Here is a 26,626-nt window from a genome sequence, read left to right as displayed (position 1 = left end):
TTATATTGTAAAAGATAATGTTATGCCGATTAAATTGATACCCAAAATGTCACGCTTCAAAATTGCGCCCGCTCGTGGAATGGCGAAAAACTTTTACCGTTGAAAATCTCCACAGGCAACGTTTAAAAAATTCTACAGGTTGCATGTTTTGAGGTACAGAGGAGGTCTAGGGCTAGAATTATTGCTCTCGCTCTAACGATCGAGGCGATACCTCACAGGTGTGGTTTGAACTCCGTTTTCATATGCGGGCGCTGCTCACGTATGCGTTCACTTCTGCATGTGAGTTTGGCAGGTCGGGGCGCGTTTAAAAAAAAAATGTTTTCTTATTTATTTTACCTTTTATTTTTTATTTTTACACTGTTATTCTTTTTTAAAAAGTGCCAATTTTATTCCTATTACAAGGAATGTAAACATCCCCTGTAACAGAAAAAAAGCATGACAGGACCTCTTAACCACGTGCCTACCGCCGTATTGTAAAATGACGCACCCTTTCTCCCTCCGGGCGGACGTCATATGACATCTTTGTCCTCCTGCCATTCTGGCGAGCTCGCACGCCGCATCACTGTGGACCCGATGCGCGTGCCCAGCAGCTACGATGGCTGCCGGGCACCCGCGATTGCCAATCACAGAGCAGGGATGTGGATCTGTGTGTGTAAACACACAGATCCACGTCCTGTCAGGGGAGAGGAGAACTGATCGTATGTTCCTTTTATATATGAACAACGATCGGTCTCCTCTTATCAGTTCCCTCCCCCCACAGTTAGAATCACTCCCTAGGACACACAATTAGCCCCTTGATCGCCCCCTAGTGTTAACCCCTTCCCTGCCAGTAACATTTATACAGTAATCAGTGCATTTTTATAGCACTGATCGCTGTAAAAATGTGAATGGTCCCAAAATAGTGTCGAAAGTGTCCGATATGTTTGCCGCAATGTCACAGTCACGATAAAAATCGCAGATCGCCGCCATAAGTAGTAAAAAAAAAAATAATAATAATAAAAATGACATAAATCTATCCCCTATTTTGTAGACACTATAACTTTTGCGCAAACCAATATTGTGATTTTTTTTTACCAAAAATATGTAGAAGAATGTATATCGGCCTAAACTGAGGAAATAAAAAGTAAAAAAAAATTGGGACATTTATTATAGCAAAAAGTAAAAAATATTCAGCTAGATTCAGGTACGGCGGTGCTTCTTTAGGTCGGCGTATCGCATCCCCTTTGCACTACGCCGACGTAAGATAGTGAGGCAAGTACTGTATTTACAAAGCACTTGCCTCCTAAGTTACTTTGGTGTAGCGCAAATGACCCGATGTAACCCCGCCTAATTAAAAATAGGCAGGTAGGGGGCGTGTTGTATGGTAATGAATTCACGATTTATTACCATACATGTAAATGAAGCGCCAATCGTACGGCGCATGCGTGCGCATGCTCAGTATCACGTCGCAAATACTCCTTGCTTTCGACGTGAACGTAACCTACGCCCAGCCCCATTCTGAATCGGCTTGCGCAAACGACGTGAAATTCGACGGCTGTCCCGACTTTAATACTTAACATTGGCTGCGCCATCTTTTTGGTGGTTTATCTTTACGCCTGAAAACGCCTTACGTAAACGGCGTATCTTACATGCGACGGGTGTGCGTACGTTCGTGAATAGGCGTATCTTGATCATTTGCATATTCTCGGCGTAAATCGACGTACACGCCCCTAGCGGCCAGCGTAAATATGCAGCTAAGATACAACGGCGTAGGAGACTTACGCCGGTTGTATCTTAGCAACAGATAAGCGTATCTCAGATTGAGAATACGCTTATAGATACGACGGCGCCACATTTGGACTCTACTGATACGCCGTCGTAAGTCTTTGTGAATCTAGCCCATTGTGTTTTTTTCAAAATTGTCACTCTTTTTTTGTTTATAGCGCAAAAAAAAATGCAGAGGTGATTAAATACCACCAAAATAAAGCTCTATTTGTGGGGAAAAAAATGATCAAAATGTAATTTGGGTACAACGTCACATGACCGTACAATTATCATTCAAAATGTGACAGCGCTGAAAGCTGAAAATTGGTCTGGGCAGAAAGGGGGTGAAAACCACATTGAAGTGGTTAAATATGAGATTTGGGGTCAAAAAGACCTCATATTTGCACTAAAATGCAATAATAAAAAAAAGCAGATAGCGTTTTTTCTCATTACTAAAGAGATACAAAAGGTAGTCATAAAAACAGCTGGCCCTTTCATTCTAAACTTTATTTGGAAAGCACATGATGGAAAAAAATAAATAAAAAAAAAACAAATTTTCAAGGATAATCAAAATCTCTTTAATATTTATATATAGTTTTCCTAGAGCACACAGATTTTTTTTTTTCTGCAACAAATGTTGAGTTATACATTCAGAATCCTCTCCACAATCACGTAACTGCAGTGCTTTATCAAATGATTGTCTTTATTTTTAGATTTTGACCATGGTTTTTCTTCATCAGATGTTCTTTGGAGTTTATATCTGGTCGAAACAATATGATGAAACATTTTGGTAGGAAAATACAAACCAGTAGCGCCCAACTGGAGGATAAGATGGCAAAGATCTCTGTGGCCACAACGTACTTTCCTTGTGAGCTGAGAGAGGCTGGGATGTAGGATATCCAAACACTGAGGAAGGCCAGCATGCTGAAGGTGATGAACTTGGCCTCATTAAAGCTGTCAGGTAATCTTCTGACCAAAAAGGCAATAATGAAACTGATGGTGGCTAGGAGACCAAGATATCCTAACATGAACCAAAATGCAACAGCAGAGCCTTCATTGCAACTCAAAACAATCACAATTTCCTTAGTGTGAGCATCAAATTCTGGGAAAGGAGGTGAAGAAGAAAGCCAAGTCACACAAATTGATACTTGAATTAGTAAACAAAGAATAATGAGTGAGTAGGACATTCTTATCCCTTTAAATTTCCTCAACTGGGTTCCAGGCTTGGTGGCTTTGAAGGCAATGACAACTGTAAGAGTTTTGGCTAGGACACAAGAGATGCACAGAGAAAAGACCAAACCAAACATAACCTGGCGAAGAAGGCACTTTTCTGGTTGTGGGTATCCAATGAACATCAAAGAGCAAAGGAAACAGAGGCACAATGATATGAGTAGAAGACAGCTTAGAGACCAATTGTTGGCTCGTACTATTGGTGTAGCCTTGTAATAGATGAAAACTCCCAAAATTCCAAGGGGGAAAACAGAGGAGAATATAGCAATGATAGCCAAGATGATGCCAATTGCTTCATTGTAGCTGAGGAACTCAACGGCCCTTGGCACACATGCATCTTGTTGTGTATTGGAGCACATATCCCAGGGGCAAGGGTGGCACCTGACAGCATCTACCAAAGAAGGTTGGTATATCATAATTTACAGTTTTGGCAGTGTATGGAGACACACATATACAGGGTGGGCCATTTATATGGATACACCTTAAAGCGGGGGTTCACCCGTACTGTCAGGGACCTGCCAATAGGCTCCGGCGTGCACGCATGCGCACACTTACTGATGGTCAGAATCAGCACCAATCGCCTATTCATTTGCGCAGGCGCGTCCCACATGCACACGGATATGAGCCAAATGCGCGCATCTGTGCGCGCTCGTAGGCGCGCGCATGCGCCTACTACACGCGCACGTGCACGATGGCGGGAACGCGCGCGTGCACGTTAATGCGCGATTGGCGCCACTCAGCCTTTAAAAAGCAAGCAGCTGCAGTGACACTTTGCTGTCTGATCTGCAGCATTGTATCTGTGAAACTTGTGACCTGTTGTAACCTGTTACCTCAAACCGACCCGGCTCCGTCTGACCATCCGACCCTCTCCACTTCGACCCCTGGCTTGCTCTGACTCCGCTCTGCTCTCCTGCCCATCGTTACCAGACCCTGTGCCTGAATCTGACCACGCTTGCCTAACCCACCTGATTATCTGCTAACCCGGTTTGCTTCACCAGCTCCTGCTATCCAGTGCCTGTGCCAGCTCTAGAGACGCTGTCTCCTACAACCACCGTCCCGAAGGACCACCACTGGTGCCGGGCTGCTATCATCACCAGGCACTCCTACCTCGCCGCGCTCCCGAGCTTGCTGTCCCAACTCCAGCAGCTCCAGAGCCGGGGCTGTAAGAGAGGCCTCCTCCTGCACACTAGGCTCTGGCTACAAGGTACGTTCCAGTACATAACACGTACATAACACTTTTTCCCTTTAGATGGATGCTCGTTTTGTCTAGGGGAATCGGCTAGTTGTTTTAAAATATGAGCTGTACTTACCGTTGACGAGATGCATCTTCTCCGCCGCTTCGGGGTATGGGCTGCGGAACTGGGCGTTCCTATTTTGATTGACAGTCTTCCGAGAGGCTTCCGACGGTCGCATTCATCGCGTCACGATTTTCCGAAAGAAGCCGAACGTCGGTGCGCAGGCGCAGTATAGAGCCGCACCGACATTCGGCTTTTTTCAGCTACTAGTGACGCGATGGATGCGACCGTCGGAAGCCTCTCGGAAGACTGTCAATCAAAAAGGAACGCCCGCTCCCGAAGACCCATACCCGGAAGCGACGGAGAAGATGCATCTCGAAATAGGTAAGTACGGCTCATATTTTAAAACAACTAGCCGATTCCCATAGACAAAATGAGCATCCATCTAAGGGGATTGTTTGAAAAAAATGTTTTATGGGTGAACTCCCGCTTTAATAAAATGGGAATGGTTGGTGATATTAACTTCCTGTTTGTGGCACATTAGTATATGTGAGGGGGGAAACTTTTCAAGGTGGGTGGTGACCATGGTGGCCATTTTGAAGTCGGCCATTTTGAATCCAACTTTTGTTTTTTCAATAGGAAGAGGGTATGTGACATATCAAACTTATTGGAAATTTCACAAGAAAAACAACGGTGTGCTTGGTTTTAACGTAACTTTATTCTTTCCACTTATAAAATGTGCTCAATGTGCTCTCCAGTGACATGCGGCGAGTGCTACGCTGTGGGCTCTTGCTGAATGAAACTAGGACAGCCACTGATGTTTCTTCATTAGACCCCTTTCACACTGGATACGCCTATAGCGGAGCGTTAAAATCGTGGTAAATTCGCAGTAAAACACCGATATTTCACCGCAAATTTACCGCGATTTTAACGCTCCGCTATAGGCGTATCCAGTGTGAATGGGGTCTAATGAAGAAACATCAGTGGCTGTCCTAGCTTTGATGTGTCACACATCGCCATGGTCACCACCCATCTTGAAAAGTTTCCCCCCTCACATATACTAATGTGCCACAAACAGGAAGTTAATATCACCAACCATTCCCATTTCATTAAGGTGTATCCATATAAATGACCCACCCTGTAATAATTTAGAGTATCGTACCTGTTTTATTGGAAATCTCTCGTTGAGGGCATGACACACACTGGAAACAGCAGATAGGCTTTCCAGGAATGGTCACCTTCATCAATCCTGGAGGACAGCTAGAGCTGCACTTAGAAGGTGGGACCTAAATAAGAATAAATAAAATAAGTGATGGAGTGAATATTAGATGTTTCTGTATGTCTAGTGTAAATACTGTTTACATCGCACAGGAAATATTGCAACTGTTAAAATCATGAAGTCCACTCAAATTACCATCATCTGATTTACGAGTGGATCGGTGTGACAGCTTATTTTCATATTACTATGTTGCACTTAGTACTTGCTTAAAGGGGTTGTAAATCTTCCTTTTTTTTAAAGTAACAAACATGTCAGTGGCGCCGATCCTGGTCTTCTGGGGTCCCTCGGCGGCTGTCTCGGCTCCTCCCCACAAGAGCTAACCCCCTTCATGGGAAGCGCTCTCCCAAGGGGGTTAGCTGGGGTTAGCTAGCGGGCGCGCTCCCGTGATGCAGCCAGCGGCCATAGCCGCCGATTGTATCACTCGGCCCCTGGCAGGCCGTGTCATTGATTAGATTGACAGCAGTGGGAGCCATTGGCTCCGCTGCTATCAATCACCAATGACGAGCCAAGAACAGCCGAGAAGACTGGGGCCAGTAGCCAGTGCATTCACGGTGCGGGTCTTTTGAGGGCTCAGGTGGGTAAACCAGGTGGCTGGGGGGCTTGTAAGCATCAGATGTTTTTTCAGGATGCATTAAGGTGAAAAAATGCGAAGCTTTACAACCCCTTTAAGAAACTACAAAGGCTGAAATTGATAGCACTTGACTGCCCAGCTGATGGCTTTAGTAGCAACCAGCTCCAAATTAGGGATGAGGTTCGGGTTCGTTGTTACCATGGGTTCAAAGCAAATTCTGCAGGTTCAAGATTGATAGTCCTGGCAAATGTTTGTGTAGATAACAAAGAGGGTTTTCCCAAGTGGGGTTTTTAGGCAGCTCAATTCGAAAAAATGAGTTCAATGTAATAAAAAAAATAGTATTTTATTCACATATAAAATGTCAAAGGGAAAAATTGGGTATGGGGTACATGATTAGAACATGAGTTGGCACAAAATCACAATATATAAATTACATCTGATGTATGACAGTACACAACAAAACATTAGTACAGCTATTGTGTATAGACATGTAAAAATGATATCCTAACGCGTTTCGACCCTCAAAGGGTCTTCTTCAGAGGTTTTATTATGTTGTGACTGAATTATGTTTATAATCAGCCCATTTCAAAGGATCACCCACCACTCTATTCATATAGAAATACCTTTCATGGAAAGGGAGGGGAGGGGGGAGGAAAGAGAGGAGAAGACATAAAAACACGGCATTCCATGAAAGGTATTTCTATATGAATAGAGTGGTGGGTGATCCTTTGAAATGGGCTGATTATAAACATATGAAATATTTAATGTAATTTTTTGTATATTCCCTTTCAGTCACAACATAATAAAACCTCTGAAGAAGACCCTTTGAGGGTCGAAACGCTTAATTAGGTCAACCAGATGGCTTTAAAAGGTGCCGCCCACTGCTGTATTCTCAGAGGACCTTGCTGACCACTGGGAACAGCAGCTACTTTTGTTTTTCTCCCTGCAATAGGGTAAGCTTTCATTAATACCTATGCTATGCTTTTTGGGTTTCATTGTTCTTCCTTTTTGCAAATAGAGTATTAAGCCCCGTACACACGGTCGGACTTTTGCCCAACCAACTTCAAAATCCGGCACTTTTCGTATTTGTCCGACCGTGTGTACGTTCCATCGGACCAACTTTTTTGGCTTCAATCGGACAAAAAGTTGGGTCTGTGAACGGACCAACTTTCTGTTCCGAAAAGTCCGATTGTGCAAAGTGCGACCGTGTGTACAGCAAACCATCGGACTTTTTGAACAAAGTACAAATGCGCATGCTCAGAACCAATGTTAAACTCAACCAACAATAGCAGAAGTTAACCAAAGGGTGGCGGTAAAGAGCAAGTAAAACCACGTGATGTTGGGAAAGTGTTAGAAAAGTTTGCAGAAAAGTCCGAGCGTGTGTATGCTATGGGTGTGATCGGACAAATCAATTAAGTCAAAAATCCAAGGGAAATTTTGTTGGATGTCCGACCGTGTGTACGAGCCTTTACAATTTATTTCATCCAATTTTTCAGAGGGCACAGCTGATATGTTTTCTAACACCAGCGGTCTTTTCACCGAAAAGCATGGTCCCCCCTTTTGGATGTTTTAACCTAAAAGACTTTTAGCAATTGCACCCAAGAAGGTAATAGTCCTTCCACCTTCTCTTCCATTAGGGAATTTTCATCCCCCCCCCCTTTCCAGCACTTCCTCTTCCCTTAATCCCTCTAACTGTCATCCCAATGCAATATTTCTGTGCACGGTTTTTCCCCATTACCAGTCCCCATCTACACCCCTGCCAAGCCCCGTTTTTTCTTTACCATTTTACCATCTTGCTCCCCATCACACTTTTTAATTCTCTTATTCACTCCCCTGCAAGCCTCCGCTCACCCCACCATCCCACTTCCCTTCCCCTCTTCCCCCACCTTTCCCCTCATCGATCTTCTCCCACTCCTGTTCCATTCCCTTCCATTCTGTCCCCCCTTTCCCTCCTCTACCTTTCACACCACATTTTTTTTCTCCTTTCACACATTCACTTACCATTGGTCACTTTTTCACTACTTCCACATTTATTCGTATGTTCCCCTTTCTTATCGACTATTTCATTTTTCCTCCTTTTCCTCCACTCTTGCTTTTTCCCATTTTTCGTCCCTTTTCACTACCACACCATTCCCACCTCTCCCACATCCCTCTGTTCTCTCCCCTTCCTCCCAACCCTATTTCTGTTCAAACCTTTTTTCTTTTTCTTTTAACCCTTTTGAAGTGGGACTTTCTAAATATTCTGCCATACTTGGAAGTTTATGTCACCCTTATCCCCGTTTACTATCTCTATTCAATACCCCCAGGGATCACACCCCAGGCACCTCCATCTCCTTGACCAATAGGTACTACTGCTGTATATAATTACCTACTGAGCCATTGTTTTCAATGTGTATCATTCCATTGCAGGCTCTCACCTTTTTTCTCCTCCTTTGTTTTGGGTTCCTTACTCTTCCCTCCCCCCACGTGCCGGCCTGTTTTCCATTTGGGCTCCACTCATATAGGGGTGACCCCTTTTGTGTCACACTGGATCCCCGATACCGGCAAGGATAATGGTGCATGAGTTCTGACATTTGGATCGACCCTCGAGCCATTGGACACTCCTATCTGTTTTAGCAAAACTACAATGAGAACAACCCTTCGTCTCACTAACGGTAATTAAATTGATTCAATTTTCTCTTTTTTGTACATACAAAATGCCGCGTTTTTATGTCTTCTCCTCTCTTTCCTCCCCCCTCCCCTCCCTTTCCATGAAAGGTAATTCTATATGAATAGAGTGGTGGGTGATCATTTGAAATGGGCTGATTATAAACATATGAAATATTTAATGTAATTTTTTGTATATTCCCTTTCAGTCACAACATAATAAAACCTCTGAAGAAGACCCTTTGAGGGTCGAAACGCGTTTGTTATCGTTTTTACATGTCTATACAGTCACAATAGCTGTACTAATGTTTTGTTGTGTACTGTCATACATCAGATGTAATTTATATATTGTGATTTTGTGCCATGCCGCAACTCATGTTCTAATCATGTACCCCATACCCAATTTTTCCCTTTGACATTTTATATGTGAATAAAATACAATTTTTTTTATTACATTGAACTCATTTTTTCTAATTGAGCTGCCTAAAAACCCCACTTGGGAAAACCCTCTTTGTTGTCTATACAGGGGTGAGCAGCATACTTCTCTCCACTCCATGTGATCTGTCCCTTCTATGTTTGTGTAGATATGCCTGGGAGATTATTATTTTTTTAACAGCAAATGGGCCAATAAAGGGACTCTTTTGGATAAGCCAGCCCCCTTACTATAAAAGGGTGTGGTGGGGGTGGGGTGAACAGAACAGCCAGAGTGTCAGTGAATTTGAAGCCGTTGTAGGAAAAGAATAGGGAAAGGAAAGTGGAATGCAAAATAGAAGGTTAAGGTCAGTTAGGAAACTAGGGCCAGATCCACATACAATTACACTTGCGGCGCGTATCAGAGATACGCTACGCCGCCGTACCTTACCTGGCGTACTTTCAAATCCACAAAGATTTTGCACCTTAAGTTACGGCGGCGTAGTGTATTTCTGGCGGCGGAATTCAAATCGGCGGGTAGGGGAGCGGGTTTAATTTAAATGAAGCGCGTCCCCGCGCCGAATGAACTGCACATGCGTCGTCCAGAAATTTCCAGCCGTGCTTTGCGCGAAATGACGTTGCAACAACGTAATTTTTTGAACTTAGACATGAGTTACGTCCATACCTATTCACGGACGACTTACGCAAAAAAAAAAAATTAAAATTTCGACGCGGGAACGACGGCCATACTTAACATGGCAATTCTATCTATACGCCGCAAAATACCAGCTTTAACTATACGCTGGAAAAAGCTGACTACAGACGACGTTAGAAAATGCGACGGCTGCGCGTACGTTCGTGGATCGTCGTAAATCGCTAATTTGCATACCCGACGCGGAAAACGACGCGAACTCCACCCAGCGGGCGCCAACGTATTGCACCTACGATCCGAAGGCGTACGAAGCCGTACGCCTGTCGGATCGAACCCAGAAGCCGTCGTATCTTGGTTTGAGGATTCAAACTAAAGATACGACGCGGGAAATTTGAAAGTACGCCGGCGTATCAGTAGATACGCCGGCATACTTGCTCTGTGGATCTGGCCCTAATATTTTTTTTTTTTTTTTTTGCAAGGCTTTCCTTAACTACTTAACCCCCGGACCATATTGCTGCCCAAAGACCAGAGTACTTTTTGCGATTCGGCACTGCGTCGCTTTAACAGACAATTGCGCGGTCGTGCGACGTGGCTCCCAAACAAAATTGGCGTTCTTTTTTCCCCACAAATAGAGCTTTCTTTTGGTGGTATTTGATCACCTTTGCGGTTTTTAGTTTTTGCGCAATAAACAAAAATAGAGAGACAATTTTGAAAAAAATGAATATTTTTTACATTTTGCTATAATAAATATCCCCCAAAAAGATATAAAAAAACATTTTTTTTCCTCATTTTAGGCCGATACGTTTTCTTCTACATATTTTTCGTAAAAAAAAAATCGCAATAATCGTTTATTGATTGGTTTGCGCAAAAGTTATAGCGTTTACAAAATAGGGGGTATTTTTATGTCATTTTTATTATATTTTTTTTACTAGTAATGGTGGCGATCAGCGATTTTTTTTCGGTACTGCGACATTATGGCGGACACTTCGGACACTTTTGACACATTTTTGGGACCATTTGCATTTTTATAGCAATCAGTGCTATAAAAATGCATTGGATTACGATAAAAATGCCACTGGCAGTGAAGGGGTTAACACTAGGGGGCGGGGAAGGGGTTAAGTATGCCTGGGTGTGTTCTTACTGTGGGGGGGGGTGGCCTCACTAGGGGAAACACTGATCCTCTGTTCATACATTGTATGAACCGAAGATCAGCATTTCCCCTGCTGACAGGACCGGGAGCTGTGTGTTTACACACACAGCTCCCGGTCCCCGCTCTGTACCGAGCGATCGCGTGTGCCCGGCGGCGATCGCGCCCGCCGGGCACACGCACGGGAGTCGGGGCGAGCGGGGAGGCACGCGTGCGCATCTCCGGCGTCCCGCGCGCGCCCCTAGTGGCGGCTGGGAGAGAGGACGTTATACTACGTGCTCTCGCCCAGCCGAGCCAACTTGCCGACGTAGAACGGCGGTGGGCGGTCGGCTAGTGGTTAAAAAATAGTCTCTTGTTTAAGAGAGCAGGGTAATATTTTGCTGTTTTCATAAATTTTTTAACCACTTCATGTCCAGTAGGGTAACAGGTAACAAGTGTTGCGCACCGTGGCGATAGTTGGTGCGGCGTGCCAGTCTGACACACTGCTACACAGATCTCGGTAAAGAGTCTCCGACGGAAGCTCTTTACCACGTGATCAGCCGCATCCAATCACGGCTGATCATGATGTAAACAGGAAGAGCCGTTTGGCTTTTCCTCACTCGCGTCTGACAGATGCGAGTAGAGGAGAGCAGATCGGCTGCTCTCCTGACAGGGGGGGTATGTACTGATTGTTTATCAGCACAGCCCCCCTTGGATGGCCGCCCAGGACCACCAGCTCACTCATTTGCATATTCAAATCGTAAATCAATGGGAGCGCCCCTTGCGGCCAGCGTAAATATGCACCCACGATACGACGGCGTAGGAAAGTTACGTCGGTCGGAAGAAGCCTATTTTCAGGCGTATCTAGTTCTGTGGGCACGGCGCACAGATACAACGGCGCACATTTACACTTACGCAGCGTATCTCGAGATACGTTGGCGTAAGTGCTACGTGAATCCATGCCTGTGTCTTTGCTCTTTACCAAGCTGAGGGTCAGGGACTTGGCTTTTAATTTTGGTGCTGACACCACAAACGTGTCTACAGACTATTTTAAATCTTTTCATTGGCTAAACATTTCCCATATCTATCTATGTATCTGTCCTGCAAACTGTAATTCAAGGGAATCATACCTTTGTACTATTCTCAGCCCACACAAGGGCAGCACTGTCTATACTCATAATCTTCCCATCCGCAGAGCTTGAGTCATAGCTTCCTACTACAACCTGTTCCAAGGAGCCAGTAGAGCTGGGTTGCCAGTTCACAATATCATAAAGGGCTGGAGGATCTCCGTTTTCATCGAAAAATATGGACGTCTTGTCTTTGGTCTGAAACTTTGTTGTTTTGATATAATGAAGGAGCTGAAAAGCAATATTAAAAAGTGGTTGGTTGGTTTGGAAAAAAATCGACATAATCAAGTGATATAATGACAATGGGGTAGATTCAGGTAGGGGCGCGCACTGCTACGGCGGCGCAGCGTACCGTTTTTACGATACGCCTCCGTAAATTACTGGAGCTACGCTTCATTCACGAAGCATTTGCTCCGTAATTTGCGGCAGCGTTTCGTAAAAGGGGCCGGCGTAAGCACGCGTAATTTAAATGATCCCGTAGGGGGCGTGGATCATTTAAATTAGGCGCGTTCCTGCGCCAAACGTACTGCGCAAGCTCCGTCGGGAAAATTTCCCGACGTGCATTGCGGTAAATGACGTCGCAAGGACGTCATTTGCTTCGACGTGAACGTAAATGGCGTCCAGCGCCATTCACGATCCACTTACGCAAACGACGTAAATTTTGAAAATCGCCTTACGACGAACGCAAACGACGTAAAACACGACCGCCGGGTGCGCGTACGTTTGTGAATCGGCGTGAGTATGCAATTTGCATACTCTACGCTGACAACTACTACCTAGCGGTCAGCGTCAGAATGCAGCCTAAGATACGACGGCATAAGAGCCTTATGCCAGTGGTATCTTAGTCTACAGTCGGCGTATCGAGCTTTCTGAATACAGAAAGTTGATACGCCGGCGGTACTTAGCAATTACGCTGCATATCTATGGATACGCAGGCGTAATTGCTTGCTGAATCTACCCCACAGAAAGTTGATACGCCGGCGCTACTTAGCAATTACGCTGCATATCTATGGATACGCAGGCGGAATTGGTTGCTGAATCTACCCCACAGAAAGTTGATATGCCGGCACTACTTAGCAATTACGCTGCGTATCTATGGATACGCAGGCGTAATTGCTTGCTGAATCTACCCCAATGAATAGTAACTTACTTGCCAAGGGCCAAATGACAAAATATCTGCACATCCATTATGAAATGGACCTTTTCCTGGCTGGCAATGAAGTAGACTGTGTAAGGCCCAAGCAAACGCATAAACTGCAGTGTAGACATTGAAGGTTATTCCAAAGTCAACTTTCAGCGTTGACTTCCCCAGATTTTCTTCTCCAGTGCAGTCATGTGCGGTTTTGTTACTTGTCCCATCAAAATTCAACTGGTTAGTCCACCTGCAAGAAAATATCTGCTCCCAAAAGTGTAGCATAGAAGAATCTTTTGGGCTTTTTGATGGGTGTAAGCTGTAAAGGTACTCCTTGAACCCTGGCATCTGCCCTCCATGGACAGCAAACCCAACGGTGCTCACCAAGACTTGCCGATACTTTTCTTTAGAAAGAAGAGCAGAGGTTGACCATGATTCGCTGGCTATCCAAATTCTACCAGTCACATTCTGTTTTGTTAACTCTTCTACAACAGGAATAAAATCCACGTTAGAGGCCACCACTACCACAACCTTAGCTGTTGAGTTCTTGATAACTTTTACAATGTGAGGAGCATTCTTGTTGGGCTGACCGATCACAATCGTCTCTGTAAAGGCTTCACAAACACCGGCTTTAATTAATTCCTGCTTTGCCACTTGGAGACCTATTTGGCCATAATCAGTATCGCTGGCTAGAAACCCAACCCACGACCAACCAAAATACAAAATGAGTTTAGCAAGTCCTCGGGACTGAAATGCATCACTAGGTATGGTGCGAAAGAAGGAAGGGAAGAAATTTCTGTTGCTGAGAGCCGGGCTGCTTGCAAAGTAACTTATCTGTGAATAAATAATAACAGTGACAGGAACCTTATTAGGTTGGATAGTTCAAATTCTCACAAACAATGGCCCAGATTCAGGTAGGGGCGCGCACTGATACGGCGGCGCAGCGTATCGTTTTTACGCTATGCCTCCGTAAATTACTGGAGCTACGCTGCATTCACGAAGCATTTGCTCCGTAATTTGCGGCGGCGTTTCGTAAAAGGGGCCGGCGTAAGCGCACGTAATTTAAATGATCCTGTAGGGGGCGTGGATCATTTAAATTAGGCGCATTCCCGCGCCGAACGTACTGCGCATGCTCCGTCGGGAAAATTTCCCGACGTGCATTGCGGTAAATGACGTCGCAAGGACGTCATTGGCTTCGACGTGAACGTAAATGGCGTCCAGCGCCATTCACAAACGAGTTACGCAAATTTTGAAAATCGTGACGCGGGAACGACGTCCATACTTACCATTGGCTGCGCCTCCTAATAGCAGGAGCAGCCTTACGGCGAAAACGACGTACGCAAACGACGTAAAAAACGAGCGCCGGCCGCGCGTACGTTTGTGAATCGGCGTAAGTATGCAATTTGCATACTCTACGCTGACAACTACGGGTGCGCCACCTAGCGGCCAGCGTCAGAATGCACCCTAAGATACGACGGCATAAGAGACTTATGCCCGTTGTATCTTAGGCTACAGTCGGCGTATCTACCTTTCTGAATACAGAAAGTTGATACGCCGGCGCTACTTAGCAATTACGCTGCATATCTATGGATACACAGGCGTAATTGCTTTCTGAATCTACCCCAATGAATGTTTGGTTTATAGTTTTGGAATAAAGTTTTGGTTATCATTTATTTATCATTTTGGTATCACCTATATTCTATGGGCCAGATTCTCGTAGACTGGCGTATCTATGCGGCGGCGAAACGTATCTTATTTTCGTTACGCCACCGCAAGTTTTTCAGGCAAGTGCCTCATTCACAAAGCACTTGCCTGTAAAGTTACGGCGGCGTAGCGTAAATCACGCGGCGGAATTCAAAGTCGACGGGTAGGGGGCGTGTATCATTTAAATGAAGCGCGTCTCCGCGCCGAACGAACTGCGCATGCGCCGTCCCTAAAATATCCCAGTGTGCATTGCTCTAAATGACGTCACAAGGACGTCATTGGTTTTGACGTGAACGTAAATGACGTCCAGCCCCATTCACGGACGACTTACGCAAACGACGTAACTTTTTAAAATTTCGACGCGGGAACGACGGCCATACTTAACATTGTTGCGCCGCACTTAGGCCACCATATAGCAGGGGCAACATTACACCGGGAAAACCCTAACGTAAACGTGGTAACTTTACTGCGTCGGCCGTGCATACGTTCGGGAATTCGCATATCTAGCTAATTTGCATACTCAACGCAGAAATCGACGGAAGCGACACCTAGCGGGCAAAAAAAAATTTGCAGTTACGATCCGACGGCGTAAGAGACTTGGATCTAATGAATATCTATGCGTAACTGATTCTAAGAATCAGTCGCATAGATACGACGGGCCAGATCAGGACTTACGACGGCGTACATGGTGCTGTGCCTTCGTAAGTCCTTTAAGAATCTGGACCTATGTCACTCAAAAAGTGAAGTCCCACTGGTTCTCATCTCCTGTGGGGGGTAGCGAGTACAAATTTTTATCAGTATCCACTCCCACTTCTGCAATCCTCACCATTGGAGGAGAGGACCTTCTGGGACAAGTCACATGTGCCAGGAGGCTGCTGGACCATTCACAAAGCGCAAGCCCACCCATGTGCAGTGGGAAGCTGGCTGTGGTTTCTCAAAAAGCCACAGCCTGTTCCCAGTTCCAAGATGGTGGGGCTGGTGACCTGAAGTGGTAAGAAGAACCGGCTGCAAGAAGACAGTTTTGGACCCCCAGGCACTGGTAAGTATCTGAAGTTAGCAACTACAGTATTTGTAGCTTCTGGCTGACGAAAAGACCGTTTGCAAAAAGAATCAAGGACCATCTTTATTATTTAGATGCAGGATTGCTATACACCCCAATTTGTAAACACGTAGGGCTATACCACAGCTATGATCCATCTTTTATTTCTTTTTTTGCGTTAGAGGTCATCCCTCTTCCAGAAAGAGGTGGTGACTTCGATAAAAGAATCCTTCAACGCGAGGCTCGTTGGATCTTTGACCAACGAGCCACTTATCCACCAGGACTTAACACATCTCTGTCATTCAAACCTTTTTTATGAAAGGGCCGAATGATTGGCCCTACTACTATATTTATTACTTTGTTAATGGGTTCATATATTTTATTATAATTGGTTTGAATCGCATAAGATTATGTGCATATAATAAATATTTTTAATACCCTGCACATAATAATTGGCTTAATATGGTCCATTCTGTGTGGAGTAACTTAAGGTGTCAGTATGCATATGCCCTTGCACACTCAGGAATTTGCCCTGTAGTAACTATGTGATCTTTTTGCCGAAGTCTTATTGTTCTGTCCTATCTCTTTATTGATTATTTGAACAGCATCAAAAAAAACTCTAAAATCGCTTGCTATCTATGGATACCTTTTTGCAAATCCTTCCCTATGTAAGGCAATGTATGAAAGAACCTCATTTTGTATAATTGGGAGAAATCATTATTGTATTTGAATATACCCTTCTGTAATGAAGTATAGGGCTACCTTTGAATTTTTTCTTTATTGTTTATGAAAGTTATTTATTTATTTATCTCCGTTTTGGAGCTCTGAGCCGGTGTGTGACATAGTGGTTTACCGGATGTGACTGGGTGGCTGACGCTGCACAGCTTTTGGTGCGGCCGATCTCGTATCCCAACACAGGGGGGCTCGTTCTTTCTTGGCGCCTCCCGTCCCCATCACTATCATCGGATGGGATGCGCGCGCAAATCCGGCCAGCTTTCATTAGCTGGCTGGATTGGGACAGGTCATGTCCCCTCTGTGCGTTCCAGCATGCGTCGGCACGCTGGAGCGCATTACCTGCGCGCGCAAGTTTGCTGGGACGCGTGGACCGGAAGTGATGCCAGGGGTCAACACTGACCCTTTCACTTCCGGTGGAGATGTTACCATTTAGGTCGGCGCTGACGAGACACATGTCAGACGCTGACCTGAATGGATTGATGGAGGACAGGACAACACACACAGGACGCCAGTATATGCCATTACCCTGCATATACTTACCTCTCCCTGGTTCATCTAAGGTAACTTTTCTCTTTTTTGTTTGCCACCTCATTAATGGATGGGTGCTTTATTTGGGCTAGTTAGCCATATGCACCCACATTACCTATACCTATATATATATATATACTTATTCATTTATAGAACCGAGGTGGAACCATATAGGATTTCACTTGGACTTTACTGGCAGTATTAACCTGAACTTTATCGCCACCGAGGTAATACATTTATTTAGTGCAATTATTGATTTTTAGTGTGTGTATAAAAATGAGCAAACATATTACTTGTTTCTATTTTTTGCACCATTTTTTGACTGCAAGTAAATAGATGCCTATAATGATAATATTTAATGTGGCCTATCTATATAGTAATTGTGCCATTTATTATATCTTCTATATATTTATATAAGAGCTACGCTACCTATATTAGGAATATTTCCACCGTAGTGATATTACACTATTATGTGTTCTCATTCCCTTTTTTAGGAGTGATATAGATATAGTACACAGACATCTACATCTCTACTAATGTTCTTTATTGTTTGCTGCAAGTCCTAAACATCTCATTGTCCGCACCTGCTGTAACCAATTGGATCTGGCTTCCATTGGTCAGAAGTGTATCAGTCTGCCTCCTTGTTACACTGGTATCTCCCTTGTCAACAATTCAGGCAGGTTGTCCGAGCTTTTTAACGGAAGTGGTAAGCGCAATATAAATCTTTCTTACTTATATGTTTACTTACAAAATTGACTCATGTAAACTGCTATACTGTATTTGTACTAATGACGTATGTTTCTATGTCATACACAGACCACCATTTGTAAAAAAGAAACAGGAACAATTTGCAAGCCCTGACGAAGCACATCAGTGCGAAACTAGTTGGCAAATCTGCATTCATTTTCCTAATCTTCTTTCTTTGTTAATGATTTATGAAATTGTGGTCTCAATCATGTAAACCTTTTTTATATGAATAATTTTATGGAAATTTTATATATATGAAATTAAACTTTTTTGATACTCCTAAAAAACCCTTGTGTTTTGTGCGCCTACCTTTGATACTAAGAGCAACATACCTCACATTAAAAATCCCTATATTCGGAGGAGAACTTGTTTCTTCCTCCTTATAAATGCAAATCCTTTTAATCTAGCTTCTGGCTTATAAAAATAAAATAAAAATCAAGCAAAAGTTCGTCTTTAAAATACATATAATTTTTTTTAGGACAAGCAGGGCTTTTTTGCAATATTGTTTTGAAAAAAAAAAAAAAAAATGTTTGTCTACCACGATTAGTTTTAATGAAAATAAATAGTGTTACTTTAATCACTTCCTGTCTGTGCTATAGTCAAATGACGGCTTCATCGCAGGTTTACTTTGCCGGGAGGCTGTCAGATCGGGGTAAAGGGCCAATCACAGCAGCCCTTTACCACGTGATCAGCTGTGTCCAATGACAGCTGATCATGATGTAAACAGAAACCGGTTATCGGGCACTCCTTTCCTCACACTGTTAGCGTGAGGAGAGGAGAGACGATAACTGGCTTATGTTAAAGGGACACATACACTGATAATCAGGGCACAGATTATCAGTGTCCTGATTTTCAGTGCGGTCCCAACAGTGCCCACCAGTGCTACCAATCTGTGCCCACCAGTGCTGCCAATCAGTGCTCATCAGTGCTGATAATCAGTGCCCATCAGTGCCTCTTCATCAGTGTCACCTATCAGTGACCATCAGTGCCGCCTATTAGTGCCTATCAGTGCAGCCTCATCAGTACTACCTATCAGTGCCGTCTATCAGTGCCACCTATCTGTGCTCATCAGTGCCACCTATCAGTACCACCTATTGGTGCCTATCAGTGCCACCTATTAGTGCCCTTCAGTGCCACCTATCAGTGCCAATCAGTGCCGCCTATCAGTGCAGCATCATCAGTGCCCAGCAGTGCAGCCTCATCAACGCACATCAGTGAAGGAGAAAAATTACCTGTTTGCTAAATTTTCATAACAAACAATTAAAAAAATATATTAAAACATTTCTTTTTGCTCTTTTTCGTTTGTTTAGCAAAACAATTAAATTAAATACCACTAAAAGAAAGCTCTATTAGTGTGAAAAAAAATTCAAAAATGTCATATGGGTACAGTGTTGTATGACTGCGCAATTGTCATTTAAGATGTGAAAGCGCTGAAAGCTGAAAATTAGCCTGGGCAGGAAGGGGGTATAAGGCCGCGTACACACGATCGGTCAAAACCGATGAAAACGGACTGAAGGACCTTTTCATCGGTCCAAACCGATCGTGTGTGGGCGCCATCGGTCAGTTAACCTTCGGTCAAAAAAAATAGAACTTGCTTTAAAATTGAACCGATGGACGCCTAACCGATAGGTCAAAACCGATCGTTAGTATGCAAAGCATCGGGTTAAAAACCCACGCATGCTCAGAGTCAAGTCGACGCATGCTTGGAAGCATTGAACTTCGTTTTTTTCAGCACGTCGTTGTGTTTTACGTCACCGCGTTCTGACACGATCGGTTCATTAACCTATGGTGTGTAGGCACATCAGACCATCAGTCAGCTTCATCGGTTAACCGATGAGAACGGTCCTTCAGATGGACTGATCGTGTGTACGCGGCCTTAGTGGCCAGTAGACAAGTGGTTAAATAAAAAGCATTTTATTCTTTAATTTGACCTGTTTTAAATTACATTGAAGCCCTGTACACACGATCGGATATCTGATGGAACCTGATCCGATGGATGTTTTCGTCGGATATCCGATGAAGCTGACTTTCATCAGTCTTGCCTACACACCATCAGTCAAAAATCCGACGTAATCGGTGACGTAAAACACTATGACGAGCCAGAAAAAAAGTTCAATGCTTCGACTTGATTCTGAGAATGTCCGATGGAGTTTCACACAGACGATCGGATTTTTCTATCATTTTTTTATCCATAGGAAAAAATGTTCTATTTTTTTTCACCGATGGAAAACAAACCGATGTGGCCCACACACAATCGGTTTGTCCGATGAAAAAAGTCCATCGGTCTGGTATGATTGTGGCACAAAGCATTGCAAAGTTTTTTACAAATGAAAAAAAGCTTTTTTCAGTTTTGTGCTTTTTAAAAACAGGCTTTTAACCACTTGGGATCCGCGCTATGGACGAAAGACGTCCACATCGCGGCTCTCAAGTGCCGAGTGGACGTTTTTGGACGTCCTGTTGTTGTCATTCCCCGCTGGGGGCGCGCAGCGGGGAAACAACGTGCACGGCGCATCGCTCGGGAGCCGATGCGCATGCCTGGCGGCCGCGATGTCCGCCTGGTGACCGCGATCGGCGGTGACAGCAGGGACGTGGAGCTCTGTGTGTAAACACAGAGCTCCACGTCCTGTCAGGGAGAGAGGAGACCGATCTGTGTCCCTTGTACATAGGGACACAGCATCGGTCACCTCCCCCAGTCAGTCCCCTCCCCCCACACAGTTAGAACACACCCAGGATACACATTTAACCCCTTCCTCACCCCCTAGTGTTAACCCCTTCACTGCCAGTCACATTTATACAGTAATTAGTGCATTTTTATAGCACTGATCGCTGTATAAATGTGAATGGTCCCAAAATTGTGTCAAAAGTGTCCGATGTGTCCGCCGCAATATCGCAGGCCTGACAAAAACAAAAAAAAACGCAGCCATTACTAGTAAAAAAAAAAAATCATAAATCTATCCCCTATTTTGTAGGTGCTATAACTTTTGCGCAAACCAATCGATAAACGCTTATTGCGATTTTTTTTTAACAAAAATATGTAGAAGAATACGTATTGGCCTAAACCGAAATAAAAATAAAAATTGCAGAGATGATCAAATACCACCAAAAGAAAGCTCTCTTTGTGGGAAAAAAATGATAAAAATATAATTTAGGTACAGTGTTGTATGACCGCGGAATTGTCATTCAAAATGCGTCAGCGCTGAAAGCTGAAAATTGGTCTGGGCACAAAGGGGGTTTAAGTGCCCAGTAATGAAGTGGTTAAGAAAAACATTTTTTTACCTGTGGATATCTATAAAGTCCTAAGATTTGGGACATTGTGATGGAACCCGTGGACCCAGAATCACCAACAATACCAACAAGATTTCCTTTTCTTCCACATCGATAATTTGGAGAACTTTCCTTTTCTCCAGATAACATCCACAAAGTTCCTCCCGTGACCCGTCTGATTGTCGAACAAGCATAGAGGATCTGGTAGCCCAGGGTGATATTGGGAAGGAGGTCTGGGTTCTTGTTGATCTCTTCTATGGCAAATATCATGGCTTGCATTCTCTGGTATTTTTGAGGGTCAAGGCTAATGAATTATAGTAAAAAAAAAAAAAAAAGATCAGATCCTTTGCATGCATCACAAAATATACTGCATACAGGGCCGGCGCTAGCGCAAGGCAACATGGGCACTTTCCTTACGGCGCCAGGGAACAGGGCGGGAAATTGACAGTGTCACTGTGTCAGTGTCTTTCTCGTCTTTGTGAGTCCCAGGATTACACACAGCAGGCATCTCCCGCTGTGTGTATTGGAGCTTAGTGTGTTAATTTTGGCCGCACTGTGAGAAAAGTCCCGCCCTCCTCTTAGATCAGCTTGTGTGATAGGCAGAACAATGCGTCTATCACACAAGCTGATCTAGGAGGAGGGCGGAACTTTTCTCACAGCGCAGCCAACGTTTTCACACTAAGCTCCGATACACACACAGCGGGAGATGCCTGCTGTGTGTGAAGTGTAGAGGAGGGAGGGAGGGAGGGGAGCGCTGCAGCCACACTGGCAGTGTGTGTGATAGGTTCTCTCTCATGTCACGCTGCCCCGGCGGCCCCTCCTCTCTTCTCCTCCATCCCCATTTGCTTGTGACATCATCTGGGATGGACGAGAAGAGAGGAGAGGCCACCGGGGCAGCGTGACATGAGAGAGAACTTATCACAGATGCTTCTGCATACTGGCTGCCAGGTAAATTCTGTGCCCCGATGTGCTCCAATATGCCCTGATGTGCGCCAAGTGCCCTGTGTCCTGATGTGCCATGTGTCCTGATGTCCCGTGCCCTGATGTCCTTTGCCCCAGTCCGCTGTGCCTCAATGTCGTGTGCCCTGATGTGCTGTGCCCTGATGTACTGGGACCTGTGCCCCGATGTGCTGTGCCCTTTACCCTGATGTGGACTGGTGTGCTGTACCCTGATGTGCCATGTGTCCTGATGTCCCATGCCCTGATGTCCTGTGCCCCAGTCCGCTGTGCCTCAATGTCGTATGCCCTGATGTGCTGTGCCCTGATGTACTGGGACCTGTGCCCCGATGTGCTGTGCCCTTTACCCTGATGTGGACTGGTGTGCTGTACCCTGATGTGCCATGTGTCCTGATGTCCCGTGCCCTGATGTCCTGTGCCCCAGTCCGCTGTGCCTCAATGTCGTATGCCCTGATGTGCTGTGCCCTGATGTACTGTGACCTTTACCCTGATGTGGACTGGTGTGCTGTACCCTGATGTGCTATGCTCTGATGTTCACTGTGCCCTCATGTGCCCTAATGTGCTGTGCCCTGTGCCCTGATGTGCACTGTACCCTGATGTGTTGTGCCCTGTGCGTGCGTGCGTGCGCGCTGGGGGGCGTCAAAATGCACCTTCGCCTAAGTTGGCAAAAATCCTTGCACCGGCCCTGACTGCATATGAAGACTCCTATTTAACTTGCATAGTTTGCTGAGACCAGGCCTCCGACATTCTTGGAGGTGTGCTGGATGCTGAAGATTGTTTAGCTGTCTAAGTTTTTGAAGACAGAAACGTTAGTCAAGGACTACCCTGGCAACTAAATCTCTCAGTTACTGAGTGTCATGTACCAGGTGTGACCAGAACTGCATGGTTAGCTACAGAGGAACACCAAAACACATGTAAGTAAAAATATAATGATTTATTTAAGTAAGTGAATAATATAAATACAACCACCTCCAATATGACACAGTGCAATAAACCAACCAACCTAGTCGTTATACTGGAATTTTGAATTTGACATAGAAACTCCTCTATTGATATGTAATCACTGACTGGATACCATGTAACTGTACTTCATTACTGAATGAGCACTGTTCGCTTCCTTAATGCTTTGGCCAAGATACGAGCGGCGTAAGTCTCCTACGCCGTCGTATCTTGGGGTGCATATTTACGATGGCCGCTAGGCGCTTCCGTTGATTTCCTCGTCGAATATGTAAATGAGCAAGATACGCCGATTAACGAACGTACGTACGCCCCGTCGCAATTAGTTACGCCGTTTACGTAAGACATACGCCGGCGTAAAGATAAAGCAGGTCTCTAGGTGGCCCAGCCCATGCAAGGTATGGACGTCGGAACAAGCGTATCTTTTTACGTCAGTCGTACGTGAATGGGGCTGTGCGTAGATTACGTTCACGTCACAGGCATTGAGCCGGCGTATCTTTGGGCGTAAATACGACGTGATTCTGAGCATGCGCGCGCATGCGCCGTTCGTTCGGCCATGCGTCTACATGGGGTCACGCTTAATTTAAATACAACACGCCCACGACCTGCCTACTTTGAATTACGTGCGCTTACGCCGGCCGATTTATGCTACGCTGCCGTAACTTAGGACGCAAGTGCTTTGTGAATACAGCACTTGCCTCTCTAAGTAACGGCGGCGTAGCGTAAATAAGATACGCTACGCCCGCACAACGTAAAGCCGCCCTACGTGAATCTAGGCCTATACTTTTAAAACAAAAGTGCAATATATAAAATAATTTTGTTTTGTTTTAGATGCACTTTATGATTAGTTACTTATATTCTACCATTAAACCCCATTAGGGAGCAAAACGCTTTGAATAAAAGAGCTGATTGGAGGGTTCTCTGTTATGCTGGCACAATAAAGTTGGTTTTGGCTTTTGGAAACAGCAGTTTGGGGCTCCCTTGCCTTGCACTGGCATGTGTGGGAAGATCCCGAAGAATTCAAGCACCTGCAGCTATTATCTAGTGCTGAAGCCTACAGAGAAGACTAGTAGCGTACTGGATGTTGGCAGTACTTCAATAGACATAGATAAATAACATGAGCTTGGTAACCTTATGAAACCTAATCATGAATTGACAGAAATTCTTCAAATGTCCAGATCCTGCAAGTACTAATGTGAAGCCCTCAAGTTAGTTTTCTGCTATGCACTCCTTATTCATCAGCCACTGTAAAGATGACATCAAATGAACCTCATGTGAAGAACTTGTTACTTACCTGGAATGAGACATTCCAAGTTCTCTCTAAATTCATGATGCTTATAAGGTAGATATAAATTGCTGAGACAAAACCCCCTGTAAGTCAAATCTCAATACGTAAAGGAAAAGCCCCCAAAAATAAAATAATGCAACCACCACATCTGGTAAGCTGTAAGGTATTCATTTTTCTGGACATTGGTTTAGATCAGCGTTTCTCAACTCCAGACCTGAATGCGCTCAAACAGGTCATGTATTCAGGATTTCCCTCAGATGAAACAGCTGTGGTAACCATGGGCATCCGCTGTAATTTTTTCAGTGGGGGGGGGCGCATCCGCAGTGGCGATACACAGTCGCATTTAACCCTTTCTTCAAACGCTAGCAGGGGTTAAAAGCACCCAGCTAGCAGCCAAATAGCGCAGCTAAAACAATGGTAAAGCGGCGCTTTACTGATAACGCGGCCAGCTGGCAGTGTAAAATTGCACTTGAGATAATTCAGCTTCACTCCATGCCCATATAAATATAGCCTAGAGCAGTGATGGCGAACCTTGGCACCCCAGATGTTTTGGAACTATGTTTCCCATGATGCTCAACTACACTTCAGAGTGCAAGAGCATCATGGGAAATGTAGTTCCAAAACATCTGGGGTGCCAAGGTTCGCCATCACTGGCCTAGAGAATGTACAGACCCCCCTTCAGCACAGATGGACCCCCCTTCAGCACATCCCCCCCATTCAGCACAGACCCCCCCTTCAGCACAGATGGACACCCATTCAGCACAAACCCCCCCTTTAGCACAGACGGACCCCCCCTCCCCATCCCAATTAGTACCTCAGATCAGCCATCAGCACGGCACGGGCACAGCAGGTTCCCTCTCCCTGTACACTCTGCTCGCTGTGTCTGTGTGACATCCGGCCCGGGACTGCTCAGACAGCCCACAGCTGCGAGACTCTTCAACATCTTCTCGATTTTCCAGGGGGGATCAATTGCCCCCCTTTGCCCTATGGAGCGGACGCCCATGGTGGTAACTACTAAGGCAGTGAAACTGATCAAATCACCTGTGCAAAATAATGGAAAGCCTGAAAACATGACCTGTTGGGGCACCTTGAGGACTGGAGTTGAGAAACACTGGTTTAGATACACATTAAATATACTTACAACTGGCATTTGAGGTCTGCTGGTTTGCTGGTAAATGCGGATTCAGCATAGCCTCCATCTATATAAACAACAAAAGTCCCTCCTATCACCAGGTCTCCTGGCTGGCTTAGGGACCAACTCATAAGCTCGCTGGGCAAGTGACAACCTTTCATAGATCCCAGACATACAGAAGCATCCATAAAAAGAAAAAAAATCATCAACATCTCACACAACAGAAGGCAGATTGTTATTTCAGTGAAGGGAATTCTTCCTTGAAGTATTGTTCTCCTGTACAAGAAAAGGTCTGTCTTATCAGCGATATTGCTTATTTAGAAGAAGACAATTTTTCCAATTTATTTTTAAGTATTTTACAAATTGATTGTCACTGTCACCTACTCTGAAAAAAATCTGTCTCAATCTATTAGTCCAAGGAACAAGAGGACTACCTCAATTGGAAGACTTGCTTTTTCCAAGATGCCATAAACACAAAACAGCGTTCAACGTTGGGAAGAATTCAGTGAGTTTTATGGTGCTGATTAGTACATGTTAATAAAAAGAAAAAGAGCAAATTTAGTCATATGTATGGCACAGAATGTACTTTTTGTCAGAGTTGCAAAGAAAAACGTCCTAATGAGACCTGAATGTCCAAAGAAAAATAAGGAAAAACTATAGACCTTGAAAGTCACGGGATGTCCATTGTTCTCTCAAGAATCAATTGATACAAAAAAAAAAAGGCTTACATAGAGACAGCACACACATACTATACCACACAACCACCACACATATGAAAAAATCTCAATAGACAAGGATTTTATACACTGAGATAATTAGACTCGGGCCGTTGGGAATCTGATTAGATGGAGCAAATTGTTGTAACAATAAGAAATGAAACTCTTGGGATAATATTGTCATGAAAATCATATTTTCCTTATCTCTTGTCACAGCTGTGAATATTGAGAGATTTATTTTTAAGGAATGACTCAGGCCATGTTTTCATGTATTGAGCTGCATTGCATTGGGCAGCCAAATCAAAATGAATGGGCTTTAACACCCCATCGCAAAAATAATAATAATAATAATAATTCAATTAAAAAGAAATGTAATGGTCATGTAATTTATTGTAATGGTCAGCAAC

General features: G+C 44.5%; 1 protein-coding gene across 1 annotated transcript; it reads right to left on the bottom strand.

Moving 5' to 3' along the window:
* Positions 1-2,409: 2,409 nt before the first annotated feature.
* On the bottom strand, positions 2,410-21,439 carry LOC120930618 (extracellular calcium-sensing receptor-like). The gene is made up of 5 exons (XM_040341794.1): positions 21,182-21,439; positions 13,171-13,986; positions 12,024-12,251; positions 5,371-5,494; positions 2,410-3,364 (listed from the first exon to the last, which is right to left on the bottom strand). The coding sequence occupies exons 1-5, from the start codon at positions 21,437-21,439 to the stop codon at positions 2,433-2,435; spliced, it is 2,358 nt and encodes a 785-aa protein (XP_040197728.1). The 3' UTR covers positions 2,410-2,432.
* Positions 21,440-26,626: the final 5,187 nt, after the last annotated feature.

This window comes from Rana temporaria, chromosome 3 (genome assembly GCF_905171775.1).
Source record: "Rana temporaria chromosome 3, aRanTem1.1, whole genome shotgun sequence".
NCBI classification, from domain to species: Eukaryota; Metazoa; Chordata; class Amphibia; order Anura; family Ranidae; genus Rana; species Rana temporaria.
Note: the sequence above shows the minus strand (reverse complement) of the source record. Positions and strands in the feature narration are given on the sequence as shown.